At 41.9% G+C, this 18101-nt stretch overlaps 1 protein-coding gene across 2 annotated transcripts in view; it reads left to right on the top strand.

The window, feature by feature from the left end:
* Nucleotides 1–18101, top strand: part of CHRDL1 (chordin like 1) — a 130128-nt gene that overhangs the window by 48285 nt on the left and 63742 nt on the right. For both annotated transcript variants that reach the window (XM_040405686.1, XM_040405685.1), the window contains one exon: nucleotides 15890–16002. In XM_040405686.1, coding sequence (XP_040261620.1) covers nucleotides 15890–16002 — 113 coding nt within the window. The remainder of the gene's footprint in view (nucleotides 1–15889; nucleotides 16003–18101) is intronic.

Below are 18101 nucleotides of genomic sequence, written 5' to 3'. Positions count from 1 at the left end.
GTCAAAAAAAGTCACCACCAAAAAAGGCCTTTAGCTTTCATTAAGGCACGTATTCGCTGTGGCATTATTTCGATAAGCTTCTGCAATGTCACAAGATTTATTTCTATCCATTGTTGCATTAATTTTTCACCAAGATCTTGCATTGATGATGGTAGAGTCTGACTGCTGCGCAAAGGCTTCTCCAGCACATCCCAAAGATTCTCAATAGGGTTAAGGTCTGGACTCTGTGGTGGCCAATCCATGTGTGAAAATGATGTCTCATGCTCCCTGAACCACTCTTTCACAATTTGAGCCCCGATGAATCCTGGCATTGTCATCTTAGAATATGCCCGTGCCATCAGGGAAGAACCCAATTTTAGTCGTTTCTGCAATCTCCTTAGATGTTTTCTCTGCTTGATGCATGCCAATGATTTGACTCTTCTCAAACAGACTAACATCTTTTCCACGACCACGAGATGTGTCTTTTGACATGGTTGTTTAAGAAATGAGAAGCAACTCATTGCACCAGTTGGGGTTAAATAACTTATTGCCATCTGAAAGATAATCGCCCAGGCAGTAATTATCCAATAGGAGGCTCATAACTATTTGCTTAGTTAAATCCAGGTGGCGACTTTTTTTTTGGACAGGCAATGTATATACAAGATGAGATGCATGGAGGCATACAGGTATCATTTGTCCACAGATGTTGTAGCTGGGTCTGTAGTTTCTGCATACTTGTAAGTTGCCAAAGCTGGTGTCTCAGCTGATCCCATAAATGCTCAATTGTCGATAAATCTAACGATCAAGCAGGCCAAGTAAGTGTTGCATTCTGATGGGGATTCTCCTGTGAAAGCCTTGCTGTGTGTGGACAAAATTATCCTGCTGAGCTGTTAGTATCCCTCATATTACCACCAGGGATGACCGACTGTCTGCGTTGGCTTACTAGATCATCACACCAGCAGTTGGGGCAGTAGGTTGCTCCACAGCAAAGGCAGAATTGAAGCGCTCACCATAAGGTCTCCATACTAAAACCTGACTATCGTCAGATCACAAATAGAACCTGGATTTGTTGGTAAAGTTGATATGGTTCCAGTCCGTAGCAGTCCAAGTTTCTCATTTGCGAAACCACTGAAAACGAAGGTGATGGTGGCTGACTACCAATGGCAGGACACCTAATGACACCAAGTTGGCTTCTGTAAAGTGTCTGGTGTGTAAAGAAGGTGCCACCTGTGTCTAAATAGTGGACGATGAAACAGTACAAGCTGTTTGCGCTTGTTGGTGGATCAAACAATCCTCACTGCTGGTGGTCTGTCTGAGCTGTCCAGAGCCTGTTCACTGTGTGTGCATGCCCTCACATAACCACTGTTTCCAACACCTCCTAACAGCTAGGTCAGAACAGCCTAGATAACATCAACATCTTTCCATCACTTTAGAACCCTTACCCCTGGAATTCACTCTTATAAAAAGCAGCATATATTCACATAATTTGAGCTATTTGTATGCAATGATCTTTTGCTTATCTTGATCCTTATTTCCTCACTGAACCTCTTCTTGTGATTTAGCTGCCCATTTTTCCAATTTATCCAGGGCCTCTTGTAGCATTGACATATCTTTTGCAGAACATTAGATCATTTGGTATCACCTGCAAACACATAGTTAAATGGATTGTCCAAGAGTTTGATATTGATGGCCTATACTCAGGATAGGCCATCAATAATTAGTTTTTTTTAATGTCATTTTTTTTATTGTTAATAAACTTCCCTGGGGCAGCCATATTGGACAGATATCTCTCTTTTTTTTTTTCTTCTTCTCAACAAGTTGTAATTCAGTTCTGGAGAAGATGATTCCCCCAAAAAAACTTTCTTTTTTTTCTTCTTCATACTAAATTACAGTTCAGAATTAATATTATTTTAACTTCCCCTTAACCACCCATTACCCACCCCTCCCTACCCTTTCGATGCATCTCCAATCCCTCTATAACCCTAATAGCAAGAGAGGAGGAAAAGAGGGCTATGGAAGAAGATGGGGAAAAAAAACATGAGCGTTAAAAAATAAAAAATGGAGGTAAGGAAGTTAAAACCTCCAAGCATCCCATATCTTAAACCTTTTTTCCTGACTGTTTCTTTGCTCATATAGAATTTTCATAATTTTTAACTCTATTGACCAAATTTATCCATGCATTCAAATTTGGAACATTCCGTGAGAACCAGACTCGAGTAATCAAGAGTCTCGCCAAAAACGGTATTCTTCTAAAAAGAATCTTTTTATATTTATCACAATTTACCTTAGAAAGATCACTCAATAGCCAGCATTCAACCATAAATTAAATCGAGAGTTTCAATTTATTGGTAACAAAGTTATAAATCGCAGATCAGTATTGTTTAAGTACTGGGCAGGACCAAAGCATATGTAGGTGATCAGCCCCAGGTAAATCACACCGTGGACACTTAGAACAATCTCTTAAACCGTGTTTATATAGCCATAATGGCCTAACATACAATCTATGCAAAATATTAAATTGTACCAATACGTGATTAAAACTGTGAGAAATTAAACTTAAAAACACAAATGTAATAGCACTCTGCAACCAGCACTCTGCCCTGCCTCTATGCTGGATGTTGAATGAGGCATCGGTGTACATTTTGGCCAAAGCGTAATAAGCCACTCACCACGTCAAGGTCGCCTCTATGAGTGGTCCCTAACACTAGTTCCTACCTGTTTATGGGCCATGATAGCCACACAAAGTCCAGGGAGCGCAGGCACAGCATGCACACCAGGCACACTCTGCTTTTAACCCCGTCCGGTGCCGTGACAGTTTTCATCGGATCCAGGGATGCAAGTACCAACCTGCATGCTGAGACCACTATATACTTCTCCTGGAGCCAAATGGCTACTGGTAGGCGCTGTAAAAGTAGACTCAGTTTTATACTTTATTCGCTGACTGAATCCCCCACATTTTTTCTTTGTAGTATATATTGGAGGCGTGGCGATCTGCATGCAGTCATGCACACCTGACCAGTTAGTCTGCCCTCGAGGCTGGTTTTAAAGACAGTATAAGCTGACTGAATCCCCCAAATTTTTTCTTTGTAGTATATATTGGAGGCGTGGCGATCTCCATGCAGTCATGCACACCTGACCAGTTAGTCTGCCCTGGAGGCTGGTTTTAAAGACAGTATAAAACTGAGTCTACTTTTACAGCGCCTACCAGTAGCCATTTGGCTCCAGGAGAAGTATATAGTGGGCTCAGCATGCATGTTGGTACTTGCATCCCTGGATCCAATGAAAGCTGTCAGGGCACCGGACGGGATTAAAAGCAGAGTGTGCCTGGCGTGCATGCTGTGCCTGCACTCCCTGGACTTTGTGCGGCTATCATGGCCCATAAACAGGTAGGAACTAGTGTAAGGGACCACTCATAGAGGCGACCTTGACGTGGTGAGTGGCTTATTACGCTTTGGCCAAAATGTACACCAATGCCTCATTCAACATCCAGCATAGAGGCAGGGCAGAGTGCCGGTTGCAGAGTGCTATTGCATTTGTGTTTTTGCGTTTGTATGTGTATTTCGCCATAGCGATGTGCACCTGCATACAGGGTTGTGCTGACTGAATCCCCCACATTTTTTCTTTGTAGTATATATTGGAGGCGTGGCGATCTCCATGCAGTCATGCACACCTGACCAGTTAGTCTACCCTGGAGGTTGGTTTTAAAGACAGTATAAAACTGAGTCTACTTTTACAGCGCCTACCAGTAGCCATTTGGCTCCAGGAGAAGTATATAGTGGGCTCAGCATGCATGTTGGTACTTGCATCCCTGGATCCGATGAAAGCTGTCACGGCACCGGACGGGGTTAAAAGCAGAGTGTTCCTGGCGTGCATGCTGTGCCTGCACTCCCTGGACTTTGTGTGGCTATCATGGCCCATAAACATGTAGGAACTAGTGTTAGGGACCACTCATAGAGGCGACCTTGACGTGGTGAGTGGCTTATTACGCTTTGGCCAAAATGTACACCAATGCCTCATTCAACATCCAGCATTAAGGCAGGGCAGAGTGCTGGTTGCAGAGTGCTATTGCATTTGTGTTTTTGCATTTGTATCTGTATTTCACCATAGCGATGTGCACCTGCATACAGGGTTGTGCTGACTGAATCCCCCACATTTTTTCTTTGTAGTATAAATTGGAGGCGTGGCGATCTCCATGCAGTCATGCCCCCCTGACCAGTTAGTCTGCCCTGGAGGCTGGTTTTAAAGACAGTATAAAACTGAGTCTACTTTTACAGCGCCTACCAGTAGCCATTTGGCTCCAGGAGAAGTATATAGTGGGCTCAGCATGCATGTTGGTACTTGCATCCCTGGATCCAATTAAAGCTGTCACGGCACCGGACGGGGTTAAAAGCAGAGTGTGCCTGGCGTGCATGCTGTGCCTGCGCTCCCTGGACTTTGTGTGGCTATCATGGCCCATAAACAGGTAGGAACTAGTGTTAGGGACCACTCATAGAGGCGACCTTGACGTGGTGAGTGGCTTATTACGCTTTGGCCAAAATGTACACCAATGCCTCATTCAACATCCAGCAGAGAGGCAGGGCAGAGTGCTGGTTGCAGAGTGCTATTGCATTTGTGTTTTTGCATTTGTATCTGTATTTCACCATAGCGATGTGCACCTGCATACAGGGTTGTGCTGACTGAATCCCCCACATTTTTTCTTTGTAGAAATTAAACTTAAATTGATAAATATATTCCCCATCCCTCTACTTGAATCCTTGGGCAATCAACTCCCCAGGCCCTTTGTCCGGGTGATTATGTTTTAATAAATAGTGCCTTAAGTAGTAATTTATACAATTGTGCAATCTTAACCCTTTGATCTAAATTCCCTAACAAATCATTTAAAACAGTAGAAATATCTATCTCCAAAAATGATTTGTCCTTTACACTACATAGTGCAAATATCTGAACCAGTTCAAGTTACCCATAGTCTCCCATTGTGTTAACACCGAGAATGGAAGTATCTCATATCTCTCCATTCATCACTACCTGTGTATCATATATAATATAATTTTTTTGCCAAAACTGGTCCCCAGCTAATTTATCTAAGACTTGAAATTGGAAATTATGCCAGAGAGGAGTACACTGTAGAGATCCTTTTATTCTCAGCCACCTTCTAATAGTGTCCCATGACTTGGATAGTAACTTTGTAGCCTCTCTGTACTCCTGTTGAGCATTAATCGATTGCCCAGATTCCAATAGTGTGAATATATTGTTATATGAAGATCTCCTCACCAAAGTGGTACACAATACACTTTTCTCCCATTCACGATATATAGCTGCCCGGCTATAAAATAACCCTTGAAGTAGGGAAAATTCAATCCTCCCTGCTCCAACGGCTTGTATAGATATTCCAATTTAAGCCTTACCCGCTTTCTTCCCCACAACAGATCATTAATGATTTTCTCGATGAGTTTAAAAAATGTATCCTTTATCCATATGGGTGAATTCCTAAGGATATAGAGGAGTTCGGGTAAAATTACCATCTTCACCAGGGATACTCTGTCAGCTCTGAATAAGGGAAGTCGAAGCCATATCCCAATTTTTTATCTCAGTTTAGTTAACAATGGAATCAGATTAATTTGAAGAAAATCTTCAATCTTAGGGGATATAATCATACCCAAGTATTGAAAGGAATCAGAAACATTCAAATTGCTCGAAGTTCCCTCACCAGAGAGGACAAAAGCATCCACTGGCATAAGAGTGGTTTTTGACCAATTTATATCTAGGCCTGAAACTTTGCCAAAAGAGTTAACTATTCGGATGAGACTTGGAAGCGTTTTACTAGTATGATCCCTAAAGAAAAAAACATCGTCCGCATATAAGGAAATACGATCGTCCACCCCCAATGTTCCAAACCCTTCAATCCTAGAATCCTGCCTAACAGCCAAGGCTAGGGGTAAGGTCCCATCTACCAATGAGTCAGCGAATAACCCCAAGAGACTAGGGAGGATAACCTCTCTGTATTTGCGGTAGAATTCATATGGAAATCCATCTGACCCAGGGGAGGAGTTACCAGAGCATGCTTTAATTGCAGCCTCTAGTTCCTGTAAAGAAAAATCTGCCTCAAGCGATTACCTTTGAGTGTCTGTAAGGACTAGAAAGGAAATGGCATCCAGATAGGAGTCCATCATTTCATCCGTAATATTACTATCTGCCTTATAAAAATCAACAAAATGCTTCAAAAAAATTCCCTTTATACCTTCTTGATCACTAACAATTCTACCATATCTATTGAACGGATGTTATCTATAATTTTTTTTTTGTTCCTGATTGGAAATCACCCTCGACAATAGTTTTCCCGGACGACCCGATTCAGTGAAATATTTTTGACCCTCTGCTGGGCCTTATCCAACAAAAATCTGAATATGCCTGACCTGCGTTCTGAATGGCTTTTCTATTTTCTTGTGTCTTATTTCTAGAAAAGTCATTCATGGCTAATATCGCTGCTTCTTTTAAAGCCTTCTCCTTAATACCATAGCCTTTCCTTAAAGGGAACCTGTCACCTGGATTTTGGGTATAGAGCTGAGGACATGGGTTGCTAGATGGCAGCTAGCACATCCGCAATACCCAGTCCCCATAGCTCTGTGTGCTTTTATTGTGTAAAAAAAACGATTTGATACATATGCACATTAACCTGAGATGAGTCCTGTATGTGAGATTAGTCAGAGACAGGACTCATCTCCGGTTAATTTGCATATGTATCAAATCGGTTTTTTACACAATAAAAGCACACAGAGCTATGGGGACTGGATATTGCTGACGTGCTAGCGGCCATCTAGTAACCCATGTCCTCAGCTCTATACCCAAAATCCCGGTGACAGGTTCCCTTTAAGTTAGCAATGTTACTGACCAACATCCCCCTCATAAAGATCTTAAATGCATCCCACACTACTTGGGTTTTAGCTGAATTATGGTTAATATCCCAAAATTGCGCAATTTCCAGCAGAACTAATTAAAGAAGCAGAACTAATTAAATATTATTCCGATCAAGCCAATCCCTGGCAAGATCAGAAGAGTAAAAAAAAATTGTTCCATCATTAAAGATAACCTGAAGTTTGGCTGTATAAACAAATGAGTATTTAATATCCTTTTCCTGTAGACGTATTTTAACCGCAGTAAAACTGTCTCTTTTTTGGATCTCCTTAGAAAAGTCTGGGAAAAAGGACATTCTGTTCCCGTTGTATAAGATGGGAGGACACCCCCTCGCCCTTCTTAATATCATATCTCTATCTCGTGAGGCCAATATCTTCACCAAAAGTACCCGTGGCTGCCTTCCAGGAATTGGTTCACCCCCAGAAAATGTTCCTTTCTGAACTTCTCCAAAATCAACTGACCCAGATTATTTTCCTCTGTGCCCTCAGGTAGCCCCAGAATTCTCACATTACAATCACCTTGATCTGTCCTCCAGATCTACCACATTTTTTTTTAGCATGTTAAGGTCTATCTTTAAGGGGGAGATTTCAGTTTTAGCTGTTTTAGGTTTATTCTGTAGAGCGTCCACTGACTTTTCTATAGTAGTAACTCTGTCCTGAATCTTCGAAACATCATCCCTTATAAGGGCCACATCGGACTGGATTGTCCCGAGCTGCATTGAAATATCATGTATTAATTCCCCATTTTTTTTAACTGCCATCAATATTTCTTTTAAAGGGGAAGAATCTGCATTAAGTAGATCTCCTTCCTCCACCCTCTCCATCACCTCACCTTGGGGATGTTCATCCGATATTTCCTCCAACATAGTTGGGGAATTGTTATTATTTTTTTTAGGAATAATATCCTGCGTCCCTTTTTGTCCTGTTCTCGTGCTGATCTTTGGAGATTTCAAAAAGTGTTACATTTTTGTAGATTCCACAGGTTTCTGGCCTGTTTTTAACGCAGAAAAATCAGCTGAGCGTCTATTTTGCTTAGGGCCCATTTTTTTTTCCCCTTCCTCCTTTTTTTTTTCTTCTTTCCTTTTCCCTTCTTTTTTTTTTTTTTTCCTTTTGTTCTCCTTTTTCTTCTTTTTCCTTCCCTCTTTACACTCCTAGTAAGCTACTTGTAAATTAGTCCTTTTAAAAAAACAACAACAAAAAAAGCCCAAACACAACACAGGAGTAGAAGGAACAGCAAAAATGAGTGCCAAATTAGAAAGACCTCACCAATCTTCTTGTGAAAGATCAGGCAGACTACGGCAGATCCACGAGGCGCAGCACACACAGCACAGAAGGGGAACCAGCAAAGAAATCCACGAGACTCGGTGGCAGAATGACAGGACCGGCGGGTGCACCGATAGCAGGATCAGCATCGATGCAGTCCTGAAGCTGGAGACAGGAAGAGGGCACAGGGCCAGACAACCCCCTAGAAAGGTAAGACAAGGGGAAAGCCCTCCGAGAACTCCAGGCTCAATTTGGACCAGAGGGGACCTTCATGCGGAAGGAATATCGAGACATAGAAGAGCCCCGTACATCCAGGCAGCAGAGCATCCAACGGAAGGCTGGCCTACTAACCTTCAAAGTAGTCAGCGCTGAAAACCGCTATCATCTGGAAACACGGCCGCCACAGATAGACCCACAAACGGCCTGAGGCTTGAGAGCAAGTCCCACCATTGAGTAGCAGGAGACGCGGCAGGATGCGGAGGAGGAGAGGAGGGGGGCGTGACGCAGCTTGCCTACGTCATCACGTCCCTATGTCCCTGAGATATGTAGGCCATCAATATTTAATTAGTGAGGTTCCAACTCTTGGCATCCACAACGAACAACTGTTTGAGGAGGCCGCAGCTCTCTGGTGAGCAATGTGGTTTCATCACAGCTTACCAAGCACAGTATCATACATTGTATAGCAACTGTGCATCGTGTTGAAGCTCAGGCCTATTCACTTGAATGGGACTAAGCTGCACCTAGGCCATGTAACTGATAGCCTCTTCAAAGAATTGATTGGCGGGGGTGCTTAGAATCCCACCAATCAGATATTGAAGACCTATCCCGAGAATAGCTCATTAATATCAAAATCTCGAAAAAGCCATTTAGCATTTATACCAGGGGTCAGCAACCTTCAGCACTCCAGGTGTGGTGAAACTGCAACTCCCAGCATGCACCCTTGCTTGGCTGTTCTCAGAACTCCCATAGAAGTGAGTGGAGCATGCTGAGAGTTGAAGTTTCACAACAGCTGGAGTGGCGGTGGTTGCTGATCCCTGATCTATACTGTAAAAAAACACAAACTATAGAAATGCCATCCCCCCCTGCAGATCCAATTTATACTTTTAGATTTTTGTCGATTTTTGTCTAAATAGAAGTAAAAAGGCTTCCATGCTGAGAGTTAGTGGTGACGTGGAGTGGGACATATGCTTTTAGTTGTTATAGTGCCCTGTTCTATTGACAAACAGACAATGGTTCTTGTCTTTGCCACAGCTCAGGTTGTGAGAGTACTGACACTGGTAGGCCATAAGGTTATAAACTTTAGGTGCAATGGAGCAATGGAGCAACTGGCCACAATACCCCTGCATCAGGGAAGTATTACACCACAATAAGAGATAACGCCATTGCCACCTGCACTACCCTCTGGGTAATCTGTCAGCTCTTTCGAGCATATCTAACAAATGGTGATGCATGTTAGGTCAGTTTAACATCATGAAAACTGTACTTTTGATATGGCTGTCGCTCTTTCCATTCGTAAAAAAATGAAGTTTGTGTGATATACTAATTCACCTTCCAAGTGTCCAGTGGGGCATTATTAAAGGTTGTTGGAGCCCTAGCCTTCCTCTTGTGAGTGCCCAAGCCTGCCTCCATTAAGAGCTCAGGTCCACCATTACACATGTTTCCAGGGCAGCCCTTTGCTCCTTCATGACCGTCCCTCCTCCTGCGATATCAGAAGCTAGCCAAAATTCAGCCTGCCTGCTCATCCTGCGAGTCGCTAAAATCTGCCAGTCAACTCCTCTGTACATGTGAAAGATTATCACCACTAATTATTGGTGCCAGAGCCACTACCACTACCATCCTCTGATCCAATCATCCAGGCTAGTGGCACAAGGAGGAGTGCAAACATGAGGTATCTTGAAAATATGTTGTTGGCAGGGTCGGATTGTGTCTGAAGCCAAAGTGGGCCCCAAAAGTTCAGGAGAAAAATCTCATTTGGGGTTGCCTATGAAGCCTATCACTTGACACTAGGGTCTATTGATGATATAGGAATTGGGCCCTGAGAATAATTTCCTCTGGTGGGAACAATGAGCCCCAGTCCAACAATGGTTGTTGGTCTATGTAAGTCTTAGGCCTGAGCTTGTCAACTGTGAGAGTATTGGTGGGCTGGAGGCTGTAGTGGGCTTGTAAATAGCGAGAATATCAGTAGGCTAGAGGCATGGGAAAACAGTGACAAGGAGCATGTGGAAATGCGGTGTTGTAGGGACCCATAGGCAAGAGGTGACATTATGGTGTTCCCCAGCAATGAGAGAGAGAGAATGTCATCAGGAAGCAGATGGCAAGCTGACAGAGGGAACCATTACTGCTATAGAGAGCTCAGATTTTTTTCTGCCAGACAGAATAAGCTTCTAGAACTCTTTGCAGGCAGTTGGTATAAGCTGAGACTGTTATCAGAACTGAAAGGAGTCAACTCTAGGGAAGTCTGTGGGGTTAGGAGATGCATCAGCCCAGAGGGGAGCCAATACAATTTGCCTCCAAATGGGTGTCACTGGGATTAGAAGGCACTGTATAGAATATCAGCCTGGAGAGGACTGGTTACCAAGACATAGCTAGGGATTGATTTTATCCCCCCACAGGCTCTGTCTGTAATTGGCAATTGTTTTGGAACTCAGCTTCAGTGTGGTGGACATTAGCTGCTCTAAATACTCCCTTACACAGCAACAGCACGCAGTGAGTAGATGGGATCCTGCTCCTCTTCTTCTCTCTCACATACTTTTTCATAAAGAAGCAACAGCAGCATGGAAGACATTATACAGCAGTACTGTGCAAGGTTACAATTAACCCAGCACTGGGTTGAGATAGAAGAACATTCACTAGCAGGATCTGTGTATCTCGCTTTATCTATCTGCTGTAGCTCCTTCCTTCTCCTCTCCATAGACATCTATGGGCAGCAGCTGCCCTCTCAATGAGGCTCATAATCCATCTTCGTCATTGCCTCTTCACTGAAGAGAGATTTTATTAATGAGTTTCAGAGTGATTTATCAGTGTGCCAGACAGTGGTGAGGGAACATGAGTCTGATAAGTGGAGAAAGAGACATTTTTCTCTAATAAGATATATTACAAAGTTTGTTCTCTAAGTTTGTACTATTGATATGGACACTTGAAATTACAGGTACACATAATCATGCTTGATTTGGGCTATTCGGGGGTCCTTAACATGGACAATCCCTTTGTTTTGTATGTGTGTTATAATTTATACTCCTGTATACACAACAAAGAATTGCCTTATTTCAATACGCGTGTGTAGAATATTACAGTATATACCGTATATACACTGCGTGCAGAATTATTAGGCAAATGAGTATTTTGACCACATCATCCTCTTTATGCATGTTGTCTTTCTCCAAGCTGTATAGGCTTGAAAGCCTACTACAAATTAAGCATATTAGGTGATGTGCATCTCTGTAATGAGAAGGGGTGTGGTCTAATGACATCAACACCCTATATTAGGTGTGCATAATTATTAGGCAACTTCCTTTCCTTTGGCAAAATGGGTCAAAAGAAGGACTTGACAGGCTCAGAAAAGTCAAAAATAGTGAGATATCTTGCAGAGGGATGCAGCACTCTTAAAATTGCAAAGCTCCTAAAGCGTGATCATCGAACAATCAAGCGTTTCATTCAAAATAGTCAACAGGGTCGCAAGAAGCGTGTGGAAAAACCAAGGCGCAAAATAACTGCCCATGAACTGAGAAAAGTCAAGCGTGCAGCTGCCAAGATGCCACTTGCCACCAGTTTGGCCATATTTCAGAGCTGCAACATCACTGGAGTGCCCAAAAGCACAAGGTGTGCAATACTCAGAGACATGGCCAAGGTAAGAAAGGCTGAAAGACGACCACCACTGAACAAGACACACAAGCTGAAACGTCAAGACTGGGTCAAGAAATATCTCAAGACTGATTTTTCTAAGGTTTTATGGACTGATGAAATGAGAGTGAGTCTTGATGGGCCAGATGGATGGGCCCGTGGCTGGATTGGTAAAGGGCAGAGAGCTCCAGTCCGACTCAGACGCCAGCAAGGTGGAGGTGGAGTACTGGTTTGGGCTGGTATCATCAAAGATGAGCTTGTGGGGCCTTTTCGGGTTGAGGATGGAGTCAAGCTCAACTCCCAGTCCTACTGCCAGTTTCTGGAAGACACCTTCTTCAAGCAGTGGTACAGGAAGAATTCTGCATCCTTCAAGAAAAACATGATTTTCATGCAGGACAATGCTCCATCACACGCGTCCAAGTACTCCACAGCGTGGCTGGCAAGAAAGGGTATAAAAGAAGAAAATCTAATGACATGGCCTCCTTGTTCACCTGATCTGAACCCCATTGAGAACCTGTGGTCCATCATCAAATGTGAGATTTACAAGGAGGGAAAACAGTACACCTCTCTGAACAGAGTCTGGGAGGCTGTGGTTGCTGCTGCACGCAATGTTAATGGTGAACAGATCAAAACACTGACAGAATCCATGAATGGCAGGCTTTTGAGTGTCCTTGCAAAGAAAGGTGGCTATATTGGTCACTGATTTGTTTTTGTTTTGTTTTTGAATGTCAGAAATGTATATTTGTGAATGTTGAGATGTTATATTGGTTTCACTGGTAAAAATAAATAATTGAAATGGATATATATTAGTTTTTTGTTAAGTTGCCTAATAATTATGCACAGTAATAGTCACCTGCACACACAGATATCCCCCTAAAATAGCTAAAACTAAAAACAAACTAAAAACTACTTCCAAAAATATTCAGCTTTGATATTAATGAGTTTTTTGGGTTCATTGAGAACATGGTTGTTGTTCAATAATAAAATTAATCCTCAAAAATACAACTTGCCTAATAATTCTGCACTCCCTGTACTGTATGTCTCCTCTGTCTTTTTTTGTTTTGTATCTGGCCATTTGTTTTTCAGCACCCTTGCTTTTTGGAAGATCTTATGATCACTATTTATCTATATTACTTTGATATAAATGCTTTATTCTGTAAGTTACTCTAATTATCATCTTTAGAAACAGGATGCTTCTGGATTACCAAATATGAAAATAGGATTAAAGGGGTTCTCTCACTTCAGAAAATGACATTTATCATGTAGACACAATTAATACAATACACTTTCTACTAATGTATTGTGATTGTCCATATTGCCTCATTTGCTGGATTGATTCATTTTCCATGATATTATACACTTCTTGTTTCCATGGTTATGACCACCCTGTAATCCAGCAGCGGTGGCTGTGTGCCTCTCTAGTGGCTGGTAACGTGGGAGTGTGCAAAGGCCGGCACTTTTTCCTATAGTGTGCAAGCACAGCCACCATTGTTGGATTGCAGGGTGGTCATAACCATGGAAACGAGAAGTGTATATAATGTGATGGAAAAATGAATCCAGCCAGCAAAGGAGGCAATATGTACAATCATAATACATTAGTAAGTGCCTTGTATTAACTTCCTCTACATAATGCTATTTGCTGAAGTGAGACAACCCCTTTAACATTTATTGAGCTTTAACAAAAACAAACTGCCAGATATTCTTAAACAATAAATACCATTATACCAGTCCACACCAAACAGGAATAGGATCCGATATGACGAAGTTTTGAGAATTGCCCAAGAGAGGGATATGAGCGCCCTGCCGCCCCTCGCGGCGGCCGCACCAGGTCAGGTATGCAGGGCGGGGGGAGGGGGGGATGGGGGGCTGGGGGGGGGGGGGGGCCTTTGGGTTTTTGATATGTATGACAGAAAGTTGTTATTAATCCAGGGTAATCCTGGATATAGATGTTTTTGTATGTATATGCATTGTTTAGTACTGAAGCGATATATCGCTTAAATGTACCTGTCATACGTGCTCATTCTCTATGATTAGATATTTGTTTTATACTGTCCCTTCTATGTAAGAAAAGCAATAAAGATATTTCTACAAAAAAAAAAAAAAAAACATTTATTGAGCTGTATAATTTTCATCTATACTATCTTTCACTTGTCATCAGATTTGTCATACCATGTTGAGTCAACATTGTCTCCTCTGGATAAACACTGCCAGCCATTTTCAACTATGTAGGGAACTTTCTCTAGTGACAATGTCAGATACAGCTACTAGACATCATATTGTATTGCAAGCATATTGAAAGAATTCTTGTGTCTTCCCGTCTGCATTTTTGTAAGTCTAGTATATATAGCCACAACGCTGTTTCTGCATGGTTAGGTAGGCAAAGGGGATGGAATTCTTATACTGCCTTTTTAACATGTACAAAGAACCCATTCATTCATGTATCCTCGGAGGACAAAATAGGCAAAAACATCATGGCAAGAAGAGACACAATACATTTGTAAAAATTCATTTCTAACAAATTGCTGGACATAAAGTAAGACACATCTCAGCCTTTAGTTGAGCTAACACTTTACGGTCTATTTCAGCTCTTCAGAATTGTTTAGTAATTTAAAGTGTAAAGTGTCATGTTTTTTAGCATATGTTACTGCTGCTGCAGCATTATGCATAAAACAATCTTGTTTATTCACAAACCACTGTTTTCCTTCAGTTTTTCCCTTAGTTATGGCTTTTTTAATCCCTACAATATGTGGATCTTCTCAAGATGGCTCCTCTGCCAGTTCTCTCAGGCCACAACTACCTTTCCTCACTTCCCATACACACTTGCTGTAGCCAGCAGCTCCCTACCAGCCAATCAGATTGGATTACTGAGAGACACGCCTCCTCACTCTGAAGCCTAATGCAATCATGCAATGCCCCTCTGTCTTCTGTTTATTCTAAAGGGTAGACAGAAAGGCCCTAGCAACGGTCTTTTTAGGGACCAGTGGAAAGGGACAGGGTACATTAATGAAAGCTATTATAAGGTAATTACAGATCTTTTCACAATCATTGACAGACTAACTCAGGTATACATGCCTAGCTCTAATCAACTAGCAAATAAAAAAAAGACAGTTGCACTTTAAAAAGTACAGAGTCGATAGCCTTGAATATCCAACCCCCATGTAACACAGTCACATAGGTGGAGATTATGAATTGAGTTGTGGTGCAACCAATAATGGTGATTAGATATTAGAGGATGAATTATAATTTCTACTGGAGAAAAGCTAAACTTTTTGCATGCCATGAAAAATGTGGATCCACTAGAGATCTTCATCAAGGTTTACAAGTCTAGGGGTCAAGCACCTACTATTTATTCTTCATTGTAATGTTTATCTTTCCTGTTTGCATGCTAAAATATCATTCTTCTGTCTAAGCTGTATCTCATGTGTAGGTATATGCTTCTCAGCTGCTTTCTCTCATTTCTTGGCATTAGACTGAGTTTAAGCTGCCAATGTGTGAAAGGTTTTCTTTCAGTTAAAGTGTTTGGCTGTTTTGAAGACTTCACAGTCAGAGGTGCTGACAGCTTTGGGGTTACCTCCAATTGCTGGATCTAATAGACTGTTCTTCTGTGGTCCAGTTTATGGAGTATTCCCAGTAGTCACCAATACCTACAGACTGTGTTCCCTTTAGATTTTTTCAGACTCCAGAGACCAGGAACATTAAAGGCTCTTATTGAAAAGCCAAGAAACACAAACCAGAGAACCCACACGAATATTTCATTAACTTTCTATGCACAGCTTTTAATAGTGGAGAGCAGTCACAATCATGAGAATCCTGACTCTAGCCAAACCATCTCTTAACCACTGATATGCACTGAAGCTTGAGGATGTAACTGAAGGCTGCCTCTGTCACCCCTGTAGATTCAGAGACATACTGTGTCTTCCAAGACAGAAAATATCGAATTGGCGAGAGATGGCACCCTTACCTGGAACCATATGGACTTGTGTATTGTGTTAACTGTCTGTGCCGTGAGGTAATATTTTACAGTTGTATATTGTGTTACATAGGAGTTTATAATCCTGCTGATGTAAACCATATGTCACATGATGTGTCGTCACCAAGGTCCATTGCTGACAATAGTTATTATATTACATTCCTGTTGTCATTAAATTACAGTTGCAGCGTTCTGATGTTCCCCGTGGTCGCTGGTGATTGCTCGTGCTGCAGACTCCTCCCTGCCAAGTCTATGTTATATTATAACATGGGATATAAGTAGCTACAGTGACCGACATTGACAAAGTCATCCGTGAATGGCACTCTCATATGGGCATTTGTGGCTCACTCTTGGGAACTTTGGTGCCAGTAAATAGAGTCATGAAATATTTAGTGAAGGGTGAGCCATACATATTTTGGGTTTCCAAATCTTGGAAGGTATAGATTATGTACAGTTTAAGAATCCATATATTGACTCTGTGATATCTGAAATTTTTGTTTTGATAGCAAATGTTCACTTCTTCTTCTTCCGAAATGCCCACCTTTGGATAAGTATATTTAGCTAGTAGCTTTGTACTTTCCCTTGTTGTTTTCACCTGTTCTACAGTATTTCTTTTATCAGAACAATTGTTGTACTGCAATTTTTACAAATGTCCTCCTACATTCTAGAGCTACTGTAATAAGCGTTTCAACAGTATGTAATCTTACAAGGAGAGAGGAAGAAGTGTGAAATGCCAAGCAAAGTTTATTAAGGCTCCTTAGGTGGCATTTTCAAGAGTGCCACAACAGTTCTATGGTATTCAAGGAACACTGCCCCCTCAAAAATGAACTGATAATGGCAAATACTACAATCAGCGCTATTAGGAGGTCCAGATTGTTGCAAGGGAAGCAAAGCATTACTTTTAGGCTTTTGTTACATTACACGTGTTGAAATGGGCTCCAGTGCTTCAAGGCAACAGCGCTACCCATTGAGCCACCACTGTGAATAACTGCAACTTAATAAACATGAGCAAAAGTTTACACAACAGAACAAATGATTCACTAAGCAATGAAGAAAAATAATGGGCAGTTGTACAGGCCAATTTGTCAGCTGGTAGCATCAGCTGGTAGCATCATAGTCAATAACATGTAGTGGTCAGCAAGTGAGGACAGGAAGGTGGAAAACCAAAAAAATGCCAACTGAGTGTTATAATTGGTATTGTTCACCTTAGAAGCCCATAGAGTCTGAGGTCTGCACAAAGATTGTCAGGTCTATGGTTTGTTGAGAATTTGATTGTCCCTAGCTGTCCTGCTATACTATGAGACAGTTCTCTATGTATTTGTAATTTTTTTTATAGCTGACATACTGTATGTGTCCTCCCCCTAAACTGACCTTGTGGGTCGACAAATCCTGACACGAGTGGCGCGAGATGAGCTATTCTGAAAATAAAGAGCAATTTTGCGTGATTATTTTGGGAGGTATTTTCTGTATGCTTGTCAGCAATACTCTGCAGACACTAGGTGGCGCAGTAATAAAGATAGCTTTATTGGTTAGCTGTCAGTACTCGGTTAGCAGGGCTCAGCAGCTGTTTCTACGACTCCAGCGTTAGCCCAGCCTTTGATGAACAGTTTATGCACGTCATCCTATTTTTCCTCATGTTGAGGCTACTTTCACACTAGCGTTAAAGTATTCCGGTATTGTGTTCCAGTTTTGTTCCAATGCATTCTGAATGGAAAGCAATCCATTCAGTATGCATCAGGATGTCTTCACTTCAGTCCCTTTTATGGTATTTTGGCCAGCCAAAATTCCGGAGCACTTGCCGGAATGCCGGATCCGGTATTATTTTCCATTGAAATGTATTAATGCCGGATCCGGTACCAAGTGTTCTGGAAAAACGGATCTGGTTTCCCGGTCTGTGCATGCGCAGACCTTTAAATCTGTGAAAAAGATAAATACTGGATCCGTTTTTCCAGATTACACCGGAGAGACAGATCCTGTATTGCAATGCATTTGTCAGACGGATTCGCCTCCAGATCCGGAAACAAATGATATCTGTTTGCATACGGATTTCCGGATCCGGCAGCCAGTTCCGGCAACGGAACTGCCTGCCGGATTCTTCTAACGCAAGTGTGAAAGTACCCTAAGGCGTTCATTGAACA

This window comes from Bufo bufo, chromosome 8, assembly GCF_905171765.1.
Source record: "Bufo bufo chromosome 8, aBufBuf1.1, whole genome shotgun sequence".
Classification (NCBI taxonomy): Eukaryota; Metazoa; Chordata; class Amphibia; order Anura; family Bufonidae; genus Bufo; species Bufo bufo.
This window is presented reverse-complemented; position numbering and strand designations above follow the sequence as displayed.